Source organism: Bufo bufo, chromosome 2 (assembly GCF_905171765.1).
Source record: "Bufo bufo chromosome 2, aBufBuf1.1, whole genome shotgun sequence".
NCBI classification, from domain to species: domain Eukaryota; kingdom Metazoa; phylum Chordata; class Amphibia; order Anura; family Bufonidae; genus Bufo; species Bufo bufo.
In genome coordinates, this window is record NC_053390.1 from 623733106 (window position 1) to 623752975 (window position 19870).

General features: G+C 39.4%; 1 protein-coding gene across 1 annotated transcript in view; it reads left to right on the forward strand.

Moving 5' to 3' along the window:
• PCDH10 (protocadherin 10) overlaps positions 1 to 19870 on the forward strand; it is a 66050-nt gene that overhangs the window by 20787 nt on the left and 25393 nt on the right. Inside the window, exon 4 of the mRNA XM_040418448.1 lies at positions 7348 to 7692. Coding sequence (XP_040274382.1) covers positions 7348 to 7692 — 345 coding nt within the window. The remainder of the gene's footprint in view (positions 1 to 7347; positions 7693 to 19870) is intronic.

Sequence of the window (19870 nt, forward strand, 5' to 3'; positions counted from 1 at the left end):
AATATCAATCATTTATCAATGAGAAAGCCCAACCACGTTGTACAGCAGTCACTAATAGACATGGTTAGTTTATCTGTTCAGCGGGAAAGTGGAAGATAATTTGGGTGAATTAATTATAAAATAACAGTTGCTAAGCTACTCCACCGACTTCCTAGCATTATTTCATTCGCTCCGAACGCCATAGTCCACATAAGTGGGCCAAAGGAATTAAAGGCAAATAAAAGTCCCAGAAATTGATACTTGTTGGGCTGTCTAATGAGTAAGGTTAGATGTTCCCACCATATTAATCGATGGCGTGCCCCCGTGCATGTAAGTGAGATTGATATAACCCCCCATCCTTTCCTTCCCCTCATTGATACAATCATATCTCACCCTTCCCATAATCGTGGAAGACGTCTCTGTGCAACGTGTTCAGCTACAGCTAAGGAATGTTAATCAAATGTGACCTTTAAATGTCTTCTCACACGTATAGTGCCAGTCATTACCGCTCGGCAGAGGCCTGCTCCAATATCTACACGGCTATATACCCGGTATATGCCGGGTGCACCTCTCATCCCAAGCCAGTGCAATCTATTTTCCCACCCTTTCCTTGACTAACATATTCAAGCCCTTTGCCCTTCTCCCGTGGAGCAGGAACAATATCTCATGAATACATGTCTCCTCTCACATCCAGTGCCATTCACTGCTGCCTGACTCAAAATCTGTCATTTATTTTGGAGGCTTTTGCGTTCTTTCCCCTAAAACCAACAAAGCCCGACAGCTGGTAATCATAATCCCGTTCTATCTATCTATTATCTATCTATCTATCTATCTATCTATTATCTGTCTATCTATCTATCTATTATCTATCTATCTATCTATCTATTATCTGTCTATCTATCTATCTATCTATCTATCTATCTATCTATCTATTATCTGTCTATCTATCTATTATCTATCTATCTATCTATCTATCTCCTATTATCTATCTATCTATCTATCCTTCTATCTATCTATTTATCTATCTATCTATCTATCTCCTACAATCTATTATCTATCTATCTATCTATCTCCTATTATCTATCTATCTATCTATCTATCTATCTATCTATCTCCTATTATCTATCTATCTATCTATCTATCCTTCTATCTATCTATCTCCTATTATCTATCTATCTATCTATCTATCTATCTATCCTTCTATCTATCTATCTATCTATCTATCTATCTATCTATCCTTCTATCTATCTATCTATCTATCTCCTACAATCTATTATCTATCTATCTATCTATCTATCTATCTATCTCCTATTATCTATCTATCTATCTATCTATCTATCTATCTATCTATCTATCTATCTATCCTTCTATCTATCTATCTATCTATCTATCTATCTATCTATCTCCTACAATCTATTATCTATCTATCTATCTATCTATCTATCTATCTATCTATCTATCTATCTATCTATCTATCCTTCTATCTATCTATCTATCTATTTATCTATCTATCTATCTATCTATCTATCTATCTATCTATCTATCCTTCTATCTATCTCCTATTATCTATCTATCTATCTATCTATCTATTATCTATCTATCTATCTATTATCTATCTATCTATCTATCTATTATCTATCTATCTATCTATCTATCTATCTATCTATCTATCTAATATTTGTCTATCTACCTATGTAACTGGCTTGACAAAGGCTCCATAGAGAGAGCTGAAACGTTGCTGTCTTCACATGGGGGAATAAACACCCTGTTTTTCACGGATTATTGTGTGCTGCCTTGGATTTTTTCTATACATATTTGAATTGGATCCAGTCCGTGGTCTACTCTAAGGTATTGCACCTCCCTAGTGTGTGCTGCTCATCTACTTTTTGTTTTCTATGTAACTAAGTATCTATCTATCTAACTAATATCTGTCTATCTATATATTATCTATCTATCTGTCTATCTATCTATCCCTGCTAGCTATATTATCTATATATCTATAGCTATTTATCTATCTTATATCTATCTATCTAATATCTGTCTATCTACTTATGTAACTAAGTATCAGTCTATTTATCTATCTAATATCTATCTATTATCTATCTATCTATTTATCTATCTCTACTAGCTATGCTATCTATCTAATATGTCTATCTATGTAACTAAGTATCTATCTATCTTATCTATATCTATAGCTATTTATCTTTCTTCTATCTATCTCTCTCTCATCTATCTATCTATTATCTATCTATCTATCTATCTATCTATCTATCTATCTATCTATCTATCTATCTATCTATCCCTACTAGCTATATTATCTATATCTATAGCTATTTATCTATCTTATATCTATTTATCCATTATCTATCTATCTATCTATCTAACTAATATCTGTCTATATATTATCTATCTATCCGTCTATCTATCACAAATTCAAAAAAACTTTATTGGCATGTCAAAGTAAAACATTTAGCAAAGCAAAATAAATAATAGGTATTGTGGAGGGGGGTTTGATGTGGGAATTTAAGGGGGTGGATGTTGGGTTAAAGGGGCATTATAGGGTTATAGGATGTCGAGTTTCCTCTATCTATCTATCTATCTATCTATCTATCTATCTCATATCTATCTATCTATCTATCTATCTATCTCTGTCTATCATATATAGATGAATCTATCTATTATCTATCTATCTATTCTATATGTCTATTCTATCTGTCTATCTATCTATCTATTATCTATCTATCTATCTATCTATCTATCTATCTATCTATCTATCTATCTATCTCTGTCTATCATATATAGATGAATCTATCTATTATCTATCTATCTATTCTATATGTCTATTCTATCTGTCTATCTATCTATGTATCTGTCTTTTGTTTTTATCCAATTTTTTTTATAGAAAATCCACACCAAAATTATAGGTACACAGCATATAATTATTCAGAATATACATTTTATCAGTTTTACATCAATTATAAAAATATAAAATCAGCATCAGTAGCATATAGAGAAAAACAAGCCACAGTATATACGTCACATGTTACTACGCAAAGCCCATCTATAAACTCTATGTTGTAGTATAGTTCCCACCCTTAGACGGTATAAGAGGGTAATATTCATAGTGCAAAAACCATCTATAAAATAGTTAATAAAAACCACCAAGGGGAGGGAACAAGGTATATAACCTGAGCAAATAGTAACAAAGTGCAATAAATAGTAAACAGAAAACAGGGAATGCATAAAAGGTTACACAGACCAGTGTGGCTTGAACCCAAACGCACGTTTCGCATTTCGCTTCCTCAGGGGAACAATTATTTTTATGTTAATTTTTTTTGCTAATAATTCACATTGGTGTTTCTTCCAATATGGCTAATAAATCTACACTGATCTGTAAATGGTAAAACATAGCCAATCACGCCTTAGCAGAAAGGTTTTCACCAAAAAAGAAAAAAAAATGCCTACAATTATTTAATCCGTTTTGTTTTCATTATTTTTATTTGCGCGACAGGGTATAAAGGCTTGAAGATGTCGGTTTCTGTATAAAACCCTTTATGCTTCTGGTATCCCCCTCCTCAGCCCTTCTCCGATTCTTTAATCCCAGCTGCAGTTCACGTCTGAATTCTTCAACAGCTCACTGATCAGTAATTTATTTCCAGACTTCTGCATACTTATTATCAATGGAAGGTTAGGATGGAAGGCACAGCCACTGTGTGCTACATTGCTTCATTTAAAATAAAAGTCATTACAAAGTGAGATTAATCTGTAATAAAAGCGCTTCCATTTGCTGCCCTTTACCACTTGTTGATGATTCTGCTTTTTTTTTTTTTTTCACAAAGTGCATTTATGGCACTGAAATGACAGAACAGTTAACATTATGAATCTAATTATAACATAGGGCATTAGTTGAATACTAAATGGATATTCGAACTGATGCACTGACACAACGAGATACGCATATTGCTCATACTTACACAAGAATACCAGAAAATAACGCAGGCCAGTGTAAAATCACGTCCTTAACATCATTAGTCACAATGCAAAATATCTGCTATCACACAACACAAAGTAACAAACACGTGTCTGCTATAATTGTATTTGAGCCACCAGATCACTGAGTGGCCTAGAGTTGTGCGGCCCTTTAAAAGGGTTGTCCAGCCATTTCAATTTTTTCAAATAATGACCGGAATGGCTAAAGAAGTTATGCGCACCTCAATGATCTCCCGGTGCTCCCATTCAGACTCATGTCCTCTGCTCCTTGTCCCTCTTGGCACAGGAAATGTTTCTGCTCAGCCAGTCATGGGGACCTTCCTCAGCCAGTCATTGGCAGAGGGGTCACACTTCCCTGTCTAGGGGGACCAAGAAGAGACCGTTGGGGGATCTGAGATGACGAGGAGCAGGAGCCACTGGGTATTATGTCTTCTTTTCATTTTTTAAATCAGATTTTCTTGAATTTTTTTATAAAAAACCGAGCAAGCACCATAAAATGACATTCTAGTAGGCACGCGGGCCTGATGATGCAAAGTCTAAATGCCGCAGAAACTATGTGATAAATTCTCTTCAAAAACAATAAGAACAAACATGGTGATTGATGACATAGAAACAAATAGATAGCTAGATAAATGTTATCTGTCAGTTAAAACCAGATAGTAACACATCTCTTTTTATTTTCTGATTGTAGCTTTTTTAATTTTTTTTAATTTCCTGAACATGATTATGGGGGCGGCCATTTTGCCGGAGCTGTTCTTAACAGCATTTAGAAAGCATTAAGAAAATTGCTTTATGGCAGCCCTTGTGGGCCATAGACACCATGGTCAGGAGGGGAGAGTTTTCCAGGCATGCTCTGTGACCTACGCAGAGGTCATTGTAGAAGGGAAGAATAGATCAGCTCTGACAATCATCTATTGTGAATGATGGATTCTCTATCATCTATACACAGAGGGGATATCCTTTCAGGCAGGATTAGAAGAAGTGGCGCCAATTATTAGACATAGCGGCCAGCGCGCAAACTGCAGGATTTCTGGTTTTAGTTTAAATATAAAAAGTGAATTGTAAAATTAAAAAATAACATCATCAAATAAAAAAATAAAAAATATGTTAAACATAAAAAAGTGATTTAAACAGCAGGTCATTGTCTGATGACACATTCCCTTTGAATAATGTAGATCAAATACAAAAATGTAACTCCACCGACCCTATTGAGGATATTCATCTGTGGTTCTGTTATCGTGCAGCGATTCCTAGCAGTCCTATGCAAGACAACACATAAAGAGCCACGATGATATTTATAAGTGTATTTCTATGCCTGCATCTATAACCCTAAAAATTCTTGTCAAATAATGAACTGGTTCTGTGGCCCTTTAAATGATTGAATCCACAGGATTTCTATCCTATCCCCACCAGCCCTGTTTCAGGGGTTTAGATGTGGTTCTTCTTCCTTGTCGTGGGTCTTGTATAATATTCCTCTAAAGCTCTGTGCACACAGTTGGTATGGCAGGCACATTAGCATACATATGGCATTGTGTACACAGGCATTACGGCACAATTAGAAACAACCCCATAGTGCAAATCAATCACAGGCCTCCAAACTTTCACTGCTGTTCCTTCAGCCGAGCAAATGCTTGGTGCCAGTGAGAAATTCAAGTTATATCTTGGGAAACGGCATTCTGGGCTTTTATGTGTTGTTTATACAGTAGAACTCGGAATATGTGTTATACGGTAACCAGCCATCCTTAGCATCCCCACAGCAAGAATGGGAAAGTAGGGAAGTCACATCACAGCGGCATAGGAAGCCAGGACGAAATCAATCAGAATGTCAGATGTGTAAATAGGCGGAGGAGACATACGTAGGCGAGAATAGTCAGGAAGCTGGTAAGGACATGTGTTTGCTGGAAGAGATCTAGTGGTTTGTCAATAGTATCAGCAGCCACATCTCAGGTTACACGAGCACTTACAGCAGCTAATCCTGGACACCGAGAGGCAGAAAGAAATAATGTGATGAGGGAAAAGGGAGCAGAGAAAACTGACGGACAAGGAAATAGCAAGAGAGAAACACAGACAGAAGATGGAGGGAAAGGAAAGAGAAAGAAAGAATGAAAGAAAGAAAGAATGTGATGAGGGAAAAGGGAGGAGAGAAAACTGACGGACAAGGAAATAGCAAGAGAGAAACACAGACAGAAGATGGAGGGAAAGGAAAGAGAAAGAAAGAATGAAAGAATGTGATGAGGGAAAAGGGAGGAGAGAAAACTGACGGACAAGGAAATAGCAAGAGAGAAACACAGACAGAAGATAGAGGGAAAGGAAAGAGAGAAAGAAAGAATGAAAGAAAGAATGAAAGAAAGAAAGAATGAAAGAAAGAAAGAGAAAGCATAGAAGAAGGAATAGGTGGATTGGAAAGATGGGAGGAAGGAATGAAAGGAAAAAAGAAAGAAGTTAAAGTATAGAAGAAATTAGAAACATAAAATAAAAATAGGTGAAGAGTGGAAAGATGGAAGGAAGGAAAATATAGATAGAATGAGAGAATGAAATAAAAATAGAAGGAGTGGTGGAGAAAGATGGAAAAAGGGGGTTTGAAGCTAAGAAGGGAGGTAAAGAAGGACTGACAGAAAGGAAAAAGCAAGAAAGTGAGTGAATAAGAATTGAGTATGTAATATGGAGAGAGGATAAGATAAGAAAGGAAGTGAGTGAGGGGGGAAGAAAGTGAGGTACGAGGGAACGGAAAGAGAGGAGGGGGAAGAATAAAGAAAGAAATGGAGGGGAGGAAGGAGGAAGGGAAGGAAGAAGCAGTAATAAGCCAATATAATTCATACTAGGCTCTGGAATCCCACTGCCAATAGATACTTCACCTTCATAGGTATTAGGTATGCCCTCTGATGTTTCGTTCCAAGGTTTATGGGCACGAAGGTTGTGCTGGAGGGATGAGTAAATCAGATGGTAATAGTGACCTTCCTGCTACTTCTCCACTTAGGAAGGTCTCCCAGGCTGAATGATACCAGCTCGTGAGGGAATTCTAGAAGTATCTAATTGGGGAGGAAGCACTCTAAGTTATGAAACCTACTAACTCATCTATCAACTTGATATATGGAGTAGGTCATGAAGGGTACATTAATACACCCCACACGCCAACTAATAGCTCATTATCCATGTGAAGATTAACAGATCATCACATCGAAAAAATGTGGGTAAAATGGATTATTCGTAGTTCTAACTGTAAGTGCTTTTTAGAATCTGCTTTTACTAATCATCTATTTCGAGGTGTAAAATATCAAGGTCTAAATCAATGGCGTCAAACTATTCAATTTTCTCATTAAAAAATGAAGGATAATTAAATATAGCTTTGCCTTTATCGACTCCAATGTGCCTCCACAGGAGCTGACCTGTTCTCCAACTGTACAGAAGAGTGTAAAGCTCTGGGCCATTCGGACCGCTGCTGGATGCCTTCTTTTGTACCTTCCAGTGATGGCCGTCAGGCGGCAGACTACCGCAGCAATCTTCATGTGCCGGGTATGGACTCTGTTCCGGACACTGAAGTGTTTGAAGCACCTGAGGTGCCTCCAGGAGGGGAGAGATCCTTTTCTACATTTGGAAAGGAGAAGGCATTACAAGGGCTGGCAGGAGTAGGCAATGGAAATGGAGGAGGGAGTACACAAGAGAGAAAAGAGCTAGATGGCCTGCTCTCCGGGACCAGAGCGCCTTACAAGCCCCCCTATCTGAGTAAGTACTTCACTTCTAACAGATGAGCGATGTATGTGATGAGAGTGGAGGTACTCATAGCAACAATCCATGCTATGGCCTTCGTTGTACAACCTGTGCTCACAGCTGTAGTCTGATTGGTTGCTATGTCTTTATTTGCACTATTCTTTAGTAGATCTTTCTATAGATAGGGCTGTCATATGATTACTGTTACGGCGCTGTCACCCGGCTTTAATAAAACACATGATCAGTGTAGGAGATACACCCTCTTATTTAGCCGTAAGGAAGTTAAACAGAAAAGTGACCAGATTGTTCATACTTGTTTATTGCGCTTCATTGCCAGTTTTTATATGTTTTTTTTTTTAGAAAGTGTTGTGCATGAATTGGCATGTTCTCTAGAATCCTTAATGAAAGTGAAAAGATGTCGTTATTAAAGGTGTCAATATGTATATATGACGTGGCATCAAGAAACTTAACTGTATGACAGTCGAATCAACAGATGACAAACATTTTTTTTTATATATAATTAAAAATTTTAAATTATACAACTATATATAGATATACAACTTTTATTACCATTAGAAGTTATATTATATACAGTATATATATATTATATATATACAACTTTTATTACTATTAGAAGTTATATCATATATATATATATATATATATGCACACAACTTTTATTACTATTAGAAGTTATATCATATATATATATATATATACACACAACTTTTATTACTATTAGAAGTTATATTATATACAGTATATATATATATATATATATATATATATACAAATTTTATTACTATTAGAAGTTATATCATATATATATATATACACACAACTTTTATTACTATTAGAAGTTATATTATCTATCTATCTATATATATATATGATTCAACATTTTTGGGGTGGTTGTAAAATATCCAAATACTGACATAAGTAATTAGTGAATCCGACTTGTTTTTATGTTAGTGTGACAGTTGGAGCGTGCTTGTCCTATTCCTCTTGCTCTTTATTAGCCTTGTTATCTCAGTTTCTTTTATGTATTCAATTTAGAATGTTTTCCCCATTTTTTACCTTGTCTGACAGTCCCATTCTTTCTGCCTATCAATACGCACTGCTCTGGGCTCTTCCGTGTAAACCATTGATGGATTTCATCACTCTCCTCCCACAGGATGCCTTTGTACTTCACACCCTTTGTTCTCTTGTGAACTAAAGCTCCATCCTAATCCCTTTCTATATTTTCCACCCGCCCTCCTTTTTACCCTTTCTGCTCTGACCTCTTTATTACCCCAGATTTTATCTTCATTTTACCAAATTGTACTTTTAAACATTTTAGCTTACTCCTTAGCATACATTGTAGAGTATTTCCATCTAGAGTGTGAAAAAAAAAAAATCAAAATATCTTGAAGTCATTATTGTTTGTATCTTTTCGGGGTTTTTTTTCTTGTAGTCTGTTACTTTCATCCAGCCAATGATGTAAGTCTATTAACTGCTGGTTTTGTAAAGGAAGAACACAATAATAATGCTAGCCATAATAGTACCATAAAAATAAAGATCACCTAGTGTTTTCAGGTGAGGGCGTGTCACTCCGACATAGTGCCATCAGTGCGGATTCTGTTTGGGCGCGTCCCTTTAACTAAATGAATGGTAGCACCTGGTTTACTAATTATTCATACGAGACAATGACACAACTTACAAGTTATAAAAATATTCTCCAGAATAATTTTTCTATGGGGAATACAAGAATTTAGTAAAAAGGTCAGGAGAACTATACATCTATGTAAAACTAGTATTTTCTACTGACTCATTGGAAGGTTAATACAATTGATTGGCCCTGAACATTCTACATTTGATAAGTATTTTGTCATGAGTGGCTGATTGTATGTACCGATGACTTCTCTGTACTCCACGGAATATTTCTATGGAATCACTGCTTTGTACTAGATCGTATCGGGCTATTTAGGGTTAACCACATCTGACTGACTATACATAAAGATGCTGGAGGCCAAGGTGTGTAATGCACATTGACGAAGTGAAGGACCTAGCAAGCATAGAAAAAGGCGGTGTCTATTGTAACCTGACTGCTTGTGGATGACAAACAACAGGCGTGATCATTTTCTGTGCAGAAGCCACGCGGAGCGCATGCATTTGTTATACCACTTTCTATTAGCCCCAGCAATTGTCTTGGTATAGGTGACATAGAGAAGAAATGAATGCATTTTTTCAACTTTGTAGAGTAACAAACGTGGAAACTCAAAATTGAACGGCTAATGCGCTAATGTCAAGTAGTGAAAACTTTTAGATATATTTTTAGTAGTCAATTAATTCTCATCCGGCAGGAGGATGCAGCTGGCACAAATGCGGGCGGTCAGCCGGACCAAAGACCGCTGAACGCAACGGGTTTTGTCTGGCCGAAACGCAGCATTTATGCCAGAAAGTGGTCAGATCCCATTATAGTAAATAAGGGGACGGCAATGATATTCTGAATCCGGCAATGCTGGATCCAATGAATCTCTGCTGGAACAGCCTGCCAGAAATGTTCACCGGAGATGTGAATGTGACCTAATTCAAATATGTGTAAGAGCTGGAGTGATCATGAGGGCAGACATTTTTCTGTCCTTCCATTCAAGCATACTGCCTTTCTACAGTGCAGTGAATGGAGCTCGGGCCTTAGAATAGATGTAAGTGAATTGCACTGAAAACACAGAGGTTGAAATGAAACAGCGATAACTGGATCAATACTCACATTTAATGTGACTACACCTAGACATTGTTGTAATTTGCACTAAAATTTGGCTCTGTTTGGTGCATGTAGCTGTAGAAAATTCTATCTTGTCAAAGAATGTGGCTTAATGGGAAAAGGGTATGTCCTATGATGTGAAATTCAGCACGACAATTCTCTTGCAACCAAAGCCAATGAGAAGTTGATGTAGGGTTAGACAAGAGGGAGTCTAGCCATGCCCTAAATGTATCATCCGGGATGAGCCACTGTGTTAGCTTAGGTTCATATCTGCGCAGCTTAGGGCTACACCTTTACAGGGTCACTACATCTGCCACAATTTCTACAATGTCTAAATTATAATAAAAATACCATACACTATGATATTAGTGCTTATGCTCACCGACATTGTACCGAGATCTTGGTAGTTATCTAGGTCAGGAATGTACAATACAGAAAACAGTTTGCGTGTAGGGCGACGATACGGTATATGTGTACAACGCTCAATGTGTGAGAGTGGGGGCTTAGGAAAGGTGCTTTTAGAGAGACTGAGAAAGCGTTTTGTCGACAGTGAGAAGATCTGGGTCAATATTCCCAAGAAATATTACACAGAGGGCATGTGCAGTCCAATTTTAATTTGCAATTTTTATTACTTGGAAAAATGTGTACGGTCCTTTTGTGTCTGTGAAAAGCATCAATTTGGGATGGACATGCAAACAGAGTACTTTTAATGAGGACGTCTTCCAGTTGCTTAGAAAAGATACTAAATCATGTTCTGGGTATTTTATGTGTAGTTGGAATTAGCAGGTACCAAGGACAAGGATCGCTGATTGAGCTCCTGGGGCATTAGATACACAATGTACAGTAGATTGGCCTCTATACTCTGGAGCATTACTATTTAGAACGGACTCGATAGCTCTCCTGACATGTCTGTTTAACTAAATGAATATATTCTTCAATGAAATAACAATTCTGGAGCATTGTTTCTTAGAAGTCTACAGTGGCGTTGCAAGTTAAAGGTCTGTCGGTACACAGTTTGACAATACCCGTGCTGACAGTGTCAGAGTGAGTACGGATAGAGTCTTTTAACATGGTGAATGGTAATACCCAGTTGTCAATGTATTCATATATTACTAGGAGGACTGACAAAGCAATGGTGCAATACAAATATTTTTATTCTCTGACCTTTTAGAAAGGTACATGATGTATACTGTAGTAAAGGTAATCTTCTTACCAGTGACTGTATTTTTTGAGTTATGACCTCCCTTCTGATCCTCCGACTTTCCAAATAAAAGCATTTTATGTGTGGACAGGAAGCCAGTTTCTCTATGTATTCCTATAGGAGCCTTAATGTCAGTCTCATAGGAATAAATGGAGAAGTAAATGACCCGTATCAGTTGGAGAAGTAGTGACACAGCTGAGGATCAGAAGGGAGTGGATAACTCATACCTACAGTTTACATCATGTACCTTTCTAAGGGGCAAGAGAATAAAGATTTTTGTGGGAGTGCTACTGTAAGAAAAAATGCTTCACATTTATTGTTTTATGGGGAATACATTGACTTACTAAAAGAGACATGTCAGGAGAGCCGACTTATCTTTAATGTATGTAATATAAAATATATACATATACATTTATTGTCATATACATTTGTAAGTGCTTTGTGGCAGAGTGCGTATTCATTTTTGCTGCCTTCTTTCTATATACAGTGTAGAATCAGCTCACACTGGGGCTGTTTAGCAGAATGGCCGGGCCACTTCAAGAAAGTGACCCAGTGTTTTGCTAAGGATATCTAGAGATAGATTCCATTTAAGTCCTACTCATTGTAAGTTGGAGTCTCCAAAGATCAGACATGTTTTTCAAGCACATCCCACACATGCTCAGTCGGATTGGTATCTGGGGAATTTGGGGAACTCTTTGTCATGTTCCTCAAATCATTCCTGAACAGTTTATACAGTGTGGCAGGAGACATTATCCTGCTGAAATAGACCATTGCCATTAGGTAATATCATCGCCATGAAGGGATGTATTTGGTCTGCAGTAGGGCACCCAAAGTTTCCTAGCATCACATTGCCCAGAGCATCATAATCATCAATACCTTGCCTTCTTCTGATAATGCATGTTTATGACACTATTCTATCTTATTCCATGGAGTAGGACCAAACTGGCTAGCCTTTGTCCCCCATGCCTATCGGTAAGCCTTAGGGTTTCCTAGCATGCTAGTATAAAGTTAAGATGTTCTGTTCTGTTTATTGCCTGTGTACCGACCCCTGTCCAGTGATGGCCAGTTCGCATTGTTCGCGAGGCACAGGTAAGTCCTTACCTGTGCCTGTGCGCGAGCCGGTCTGAAAACAAGTGCGGTCAGCGGGAGCAGGCAGTTTCGAGAACAGCCACCGGGGGCCTATATCGGGCTGTTCTCGGAACTGCCTGCTCCCGGTGACCGCATTTGTTTTCAGACCGGCTCGCGGCACAGGCACAGGTAAGTGGTTACCTGTGCCTCGCCGGACTTGTGAAAAAAGATGGCAGCCCGCATGTGTTTGCGGGCGAACAATGCGAACTGGCCATCACTGCCCCTGTCTATGAGCCAATTCTGACCCTCCACTACCTGACCTGAACTTAGCCCATTGACTTTGTATTAATTTCACCGATTTACATGTACGCTGCCGGCCCTGACCTCAGCCTGTTTCCTGACTAGAAATAGATCTCTGAGCATCTGAGCAGTGAAAATGCAGGAGCCACTTGCCCCCATTCTGGTAACAGCTTTCCCTGGCTGAGATCAAGGAAGCTGTTATATTGTAGTGATAGGCCAGAGCTTGAGGATCTGATGCCTATCACTGCCATGTTCCAATACAGACCTGCAGATGGCAGCACTTTTTTGTAATAAACTGAATGCTCTATTCTGTAATGGATACAAAAACAAATTGATTACAGAATACAAATGACAATATAACAATTGATTGTTATAGTCACCTAGGATGACTTAAAAAAAAAGTGGGAAAAAAAAAGTAACATGAAATTACCCCCCTTCCCCACAATTAAAATAAAAAAATAAGCAAAAAAGAAAAGCATGTTTCAGTTTTATCACATAGGAAACACCGTAAAATCAAAACCCATAAAACGGTGTTTTTTTCCAATTCCAACACATTTTTTCTTCATCTTCCCACTACATCATATGCCATATTAAATGGTGCCATTAGAAAGTACAATTTGCCCCACAAAAAACAAGCCCTCATACAGCAACGAGAATGAAAAAATAAAAATGTTATGGCTCTGGGAAGGAAGGGAGTAAAAAACAAAAATACAAAAACATGCAAATTGCCTGGTCCTGAAGGGGTTAAAGGGTGAAAATCAGGGCCCTGCCATGATGACACCCTTAGGTCTAGCCTAAAGTCAGATTGGTTGCTGCAGTGGGACATCCCCACTGCCTGTAATACTAGTAATCTAGCCATCTTAATTTGGCTTTTGTCAAAGCTGCTGAGACCCTTATGCTTATTTTTCCTCCTTTCAGCTTTAAAACCTGACTGTTCAGTTGCAGCCTAATGTAACTTATCTCTTGGTAGGTAGCACTACAACGAGACACTGGGTTTACACAAACTTCAAAAAGAAGATACACCTTAGTGGCCCAGTTTTACTATTGTATCTACACCTAATGGAGTAGAGCAAAACGGAGCGACTTGGCTTATCTAGGGTTCCTACACTTGTTTCCAGCATACTCAGAAAGGGATTGACTTAGGGGGTGAAGCATCATAGAAACGGAGGTGGCCTAATATGCACCAAGGAGATTTATCAAACTGACGCAAAGTAGAACTGGCTCAGTTGCCCATAGCAACCAATCAGATTCCACATTTCATTTTCAAAGGAGCTATGAAAAATTGAAAGGTGGAATCGGAATGGTTGCTATGGGCAACTAAGCCAGTTCTACTTTGCGTCAGTTTGATAAATGTCACCCTAAATTTGTACTCAATTCCAATGTAAAATCGTAGGACTAGTAAATCTGGGCCAGTCTTTCCTTTATATTTGTCTTCCACCTGTGATCCATCCCGGTCTTTGGCTTCAAAAACTGCATCAAGAAACCTGACTGTGAAAAGCCAACCTAAATGATCCCTCAGGCCTAAATCTGCATAGGGATTGCATCTTCTCCCCATGTTCTTGAGGGTTTCCTCTGGGTACTCCAGTTTCCTCCCACACTCCCACAAAATTATAGATTGTGAGTCCCAATGGGGACAGGGACTTCTGTGACTGACAAGCATTGTACAGAATAGGAATCTGCAAATGGTTGAACTTGATGAACCTCTGCTTTTTGCTTTCATGAGGACGACATTATAGAATTCAATTTCCATGTTTATTAGATCAGATCTGTATAAATAAGAGGCCACATTTTCTTCATAAAGTGACTCAGGGCCTAGATTTCTAGGTCAGTATTCCCAGATTTATTACAAAGATACATGTCCAGTGTCTCCTATGACTTGAAGGATCTCTTTGTGTGAGCTGTTCATCCAGAGGACGAGCAAAATAAGGTCACCGACGATAAAACCCAAGTTTATCCCTAATTTCAGTATTGGATTACCCGTTGCTGCCGAGTAATTGGCAGGGCTTTTACATGGAAATGTGCTCTGTAATATTTTGCTTCTTTTAGACAATGGGATTGACTACTCCGCTGATTTAGTTCCATCGTGGGTTTGCTGAAACTCTCGCACATCTGCATCATAATTAAAATGGTGAGAAAAGATTCTCAAGATGATTTTGTTTTATTTTCTGAAACAATTGAATTATTTTTGGAGTAGACATTCATTTTATCGTGTTCTAAAACGTATAATTATGGAGTATTTACAAGAATCATTTTTTATTTACTCGTTTCAATACTTTGCTTCGGTTTGAAAGCTTGTTTCGTTAAAATATTTTGTAAAATCTGTGAACCTAAAGGGTAAATGGTAAGCAGGCTACAGAGGAAAAAACTCCACTCGCTACCGGGTCCATCATGGCCCCTCTTCTTACAGGCAGCAAATGCTCAATCAGCAGCATGCGGCATTCCCTGTCTGTAAGGAGAGACCGGCAGGGGGTTGATATGACCCCAAACAAGGATGATGGGGATCACTAAGGTATCACTATTCATTTTGTTATTCCATTTTAACCCTTTTTAAAGAGTTTTGTATATGAGATGGAAAATCTCTTTAAAGAGGACCTTTCACCGCTCTTGACATGCCTAACCAGTTGGGGGCGTGTACCTGCACAGACTGACTCTATCCAATCAGTGCTGCTATTTTCAGACTGTGCAGGGACACACCCCCATTTGGTTACCTCCCCTCTGTACCCTTACTGCAGACTGCTGGCAATTCATCCTTACTGCAGACTGCTGGCAATTCATTCTTACTGCAGACTGCTAGCAATTCATTCTTACTGCAGACTGCTGGCAATTCATCCTTACTGCAGACTGCTGGCAATTCATTCTTACTGCAGACTGCTGGCAATTCATTCTTACTGCAGACTGCTAGCAATTCATCCTTACTGCAGACTGCTAGCAATTCATTCTTACTGCAGACTGCTAGCAATTCATTCTTACTGCAGACTGCTGGCAATTCATTCTTACTGCAGACTGCTAGCAATTCATCCTTACTGCAGACTGCTAGCAATTCATCCTTACTGCAGACTGCTAGCAATTCATTCTTACTGCAGACTGCTAGCAATTCATTCTTACTGCAGACTGCTAGCAATTCATCCTTACTGCAGACTGCTAGCAATTCATTCTTACTGCAGACTGCTAGCAATTCATTCTTACTGCAGACTGCTAGCAATTCATCCTTACTGCAGACTGCTAGCAATTCATTCTTACTGCAGACTGCTAGCAATTCATCCTTACTGCAGACTGCTAGCAATTCATCCTTACTGCAGACTGCTAGCAATTCATTCTTACTGCAGACTGCTAGCAATTCATTCTTACTGCAGACTGCTAGCAATTCATTCTTACTGCAGACTGCTAGCAATTCATCCTTACTGCAGACTGCTAGCAATTCATTCTTACTGCAGACTGCTAGCAATTCATCCTTACTGCAGACTGCTAGCAATTCATTCTTACTGCAGACTGCTAGCAATTCATTCTTACTGCAGACTGCTAGCAATTCATCCTTACTGCAGACTGCTAGCAATTCATTCTTACTGCAGACTGCTAGCAATTCATCCTTACTGCAGACTGCTAGCAATTCATTCTTACTGCAGACTGCTAGCAATTCATTCTTACTGCAGACTGCTAGCAATTCATTCTTACTGCAGACTGCTGGCAATTCATTCTTACTGCAGACTGCTGGCAATTCATTCTTACTGCAGACTGCTGGCAATTCATTCATAACTTCTAGTAGAAATAAGAAAGGAATGACACAACATAGAGCCATGAGAATAGATGCTCCAGAATTGTTATTACACGGTTAAGGCATGCAGCTTTTAAGGGTACTTTCACACTAGCGTTTTTCTTTTCCGGCGCTGAGTTCCGTTCTAGGGGCTCAAATCCGGAAAAGAACTGATCAGTTTTATCCTAATGCATTCTGAATGGAGAGTAAGGGTACTTTCACACTTGCGGCAGGACGGATCCGACATGCTGTTCACCATGTCGGATCCGTCCTGTGGCTATTTCGCCGTGCCATCCCCATTGACTATATTGGGGACGGGGGCGGAGGTCTGGCGCAGCACGGCGGTGCTCATGGCGAAAGGCCGTCGGACTAAAATTACTGCATGTCAGGCTTTTTAGTCCGGCGGCTTTCGCCGTGCACCGCCGTGCTGTGCCGGAGCTCCGCCCCTGTCCCCATTATAGTCAATGGGGACGGAGCGGTGGCACGGCGAAATAGCCGCAGGACGGATCCGACATGGTGAACAGCATGTCGGATCCGTCCTGCCGCAAGTGTGAAAGTAGCCTAATCCGTTCAGGATGCATCAGGATGTCTTCAGTTCAGTCTTTTTGACTGATCAGGCTTTTCAGAAAACCGTAGCATGTTGTATTTTTACCTCCGGCCAAAAATCCTGAACACTTTGACTGAACGCCGGATCCGGTCTTTTTCCCATTGACTTGCATTAACGCCGGATCCGGCGCCGTGTGTTCAGACAAACCGGATCCGGATTTTGCATGTTAAACCCGAAAAATGTGAAAAAAAAGTTAAAGTCCATAAATGGCGGATCCGTTTTTTCCAATGCATTTTTTCATTGTGATCAAAATCCTGATCAGGATTCAAATGTAATCCGTTTTCACACGTTTTTCCGGATCCGGCGGGCAGTTCCGGTGTCTGAATTGAACGCCGGATTCAAACAACGCTAGTGTGAAAGTAGCCTAAAACAGGCATGTCAGGAGTGGTGAAAGGTCCTCTTTCCAGTATTAGAAGAATGTGACTGCTTTCTCCCAAAAACAGCACCTCCCTTTTCCTCAGGTTGTGTGTGGTATTGCAACTCAACCTCATTCACTTCAACAGAGCTGAGTGTCAATACCAGACAGAACCTTTGGACAGGTATGGTGCTGTTTCTGATGGAACCAGCCATGTTTTTCGAATCCTGGGCAAGCCCTTTAAGACATTTCCCGGAAAAATACCCAATTGATAGGCAAAAAGAGAGACACGTTAGCATCCTAGCCACAGTAGAGAGTGAATATTGCTTTGAATACTGCAACACACAGTTAAAAAGGAGCACAGAACACCGGGAACCCTTGCTGATAAGAGATGGTTATAAGAAACTTTGCAAGCAGCTGGTAAATGGGGGCCCTATGAAATGGAAAGGGGTTCTTAAAAAAACTGTCCAAAGGACGGTAAAAAATCGCATATTTGGGTAGGATTTAAATGAATGGACTAGCTTGCTTTCAAAAAGGCTTATTATTTATTTTTCTAAACACATACTTCATATACAATAACATATACAGTATTAACAGTTGTACTAAAACTTTGATTTTATGGCAAAAAATGCAAATATATAGCCTTAGACTCAATCATAATTTGGCTAATGAAACAGTCGGGAGATGTAATTTTAGTATGTATTGCATATAACATCATTTTTAAATGATTCCAGACTGTTGCAGCATACAAAAGTTATCAGGCGTTTGTGCTGATGATCAAAACCATTGACTTGTAGCATGTAAATAGCAATCTGCAATAAGCGGCTAATCAAGTATTCCTATTGTAGCAATTTGGATTCTAGCGGAAAAAAAGATCCGCATCTCTGAAACAGAGCGGCATCTCGCTATCTATGGCTAGCTAAATGCTGGCGTACTGGAGTCATCTGTCAAGTTTGTATCTGCCTGTCTCTAAACATCAGGAAAAAAAACCCAAAATGTAGGTGACCCAGCTTAAAATGGATAAATGCACGCTGGGAAAAATACAGCCGCGCTAAAGTCAGAAGCATATGATGCATTGTCGGCTTAATGATCTCTGAATTGTCTCATAAATTAACAATTAACCCACTTACGTCTGTAAATTGAAAGAGTCTAGCACATGATTGGCATCACAGAGCTCATGGTGTCAGCCAAAAGGTTCTCACCTGCCTACAATGGCAGCAAATGGCTGACCGCAGGCAGGTCCTTCCGGCTTCACCTTGGGCCTTGTCACAGAACCTGCTAATCTACTTCAGTGGAGATCCAGAGTAAAGCCTTGGGCCTCTTTCCGTTTATGTTCCGTTTTTTGCGTTCCGTATACGGAAACATTCATTTCAATGGATTCGCCTTCCGTTTCCGTATCTCCGTTTTTTCTGTTCTGGTCAAAGATAGAACCTGTCCTATTATTGTCCGCATAACGGACAAGGATAGCACTGTTCTATTAGGGGCCAGCTGTTCCGTTCCGCAAAAAACAGAATGCACACTGACGTCATCCGTATTTTTTGCAGATCCGTTTTTTGCGGACCGCAAAATACTGAAAAAGCCATTCGGTCGTGTGCAAGAGGCCTTAGGGCTTGTTCACACGAACGTATGGGTTCCGTTGCCGTGGATCCACAATAAGGGTCCATTCACACATCCGTGGATCCGCAAAACACGGACACCTGCAATGTGCATTCCGCATTTTGCGGACCGCACATCGCCGGCACTTAATAGAAAATAACTAATCTTGTCCGCAATTGCGGACAAGAATAGGACATGTTCTATTTTTTTGGGGAAAGGAATTGCGGACCCGGAAGTGCGGATACGCATTTCCGGATCCCGACAGCACATCGTGTGGCCCCATAGAAATGTATGGGTTCGCAATTCCATTCCGCAAAATGCGGAACAGAATTGCGGACATGTGAATAGAGCCTAAACGGACACCGTTCCATGTGAAGTCCACATAACGGATGCGGACTCATTCACTTGAATGGGTCCGCAAATCCGGAGATGCGGAACGGAAGCACGGAACGGAAACCCACAGAAGCACTGCGGAGTGCTTCTGTCAGGTTCTGTTCCATACATCCGTTCTGCACAAAGATAGAAAATGTCCTATCTTTTTGCGTAACGGAGGGATGCGGACCCATTCAAGT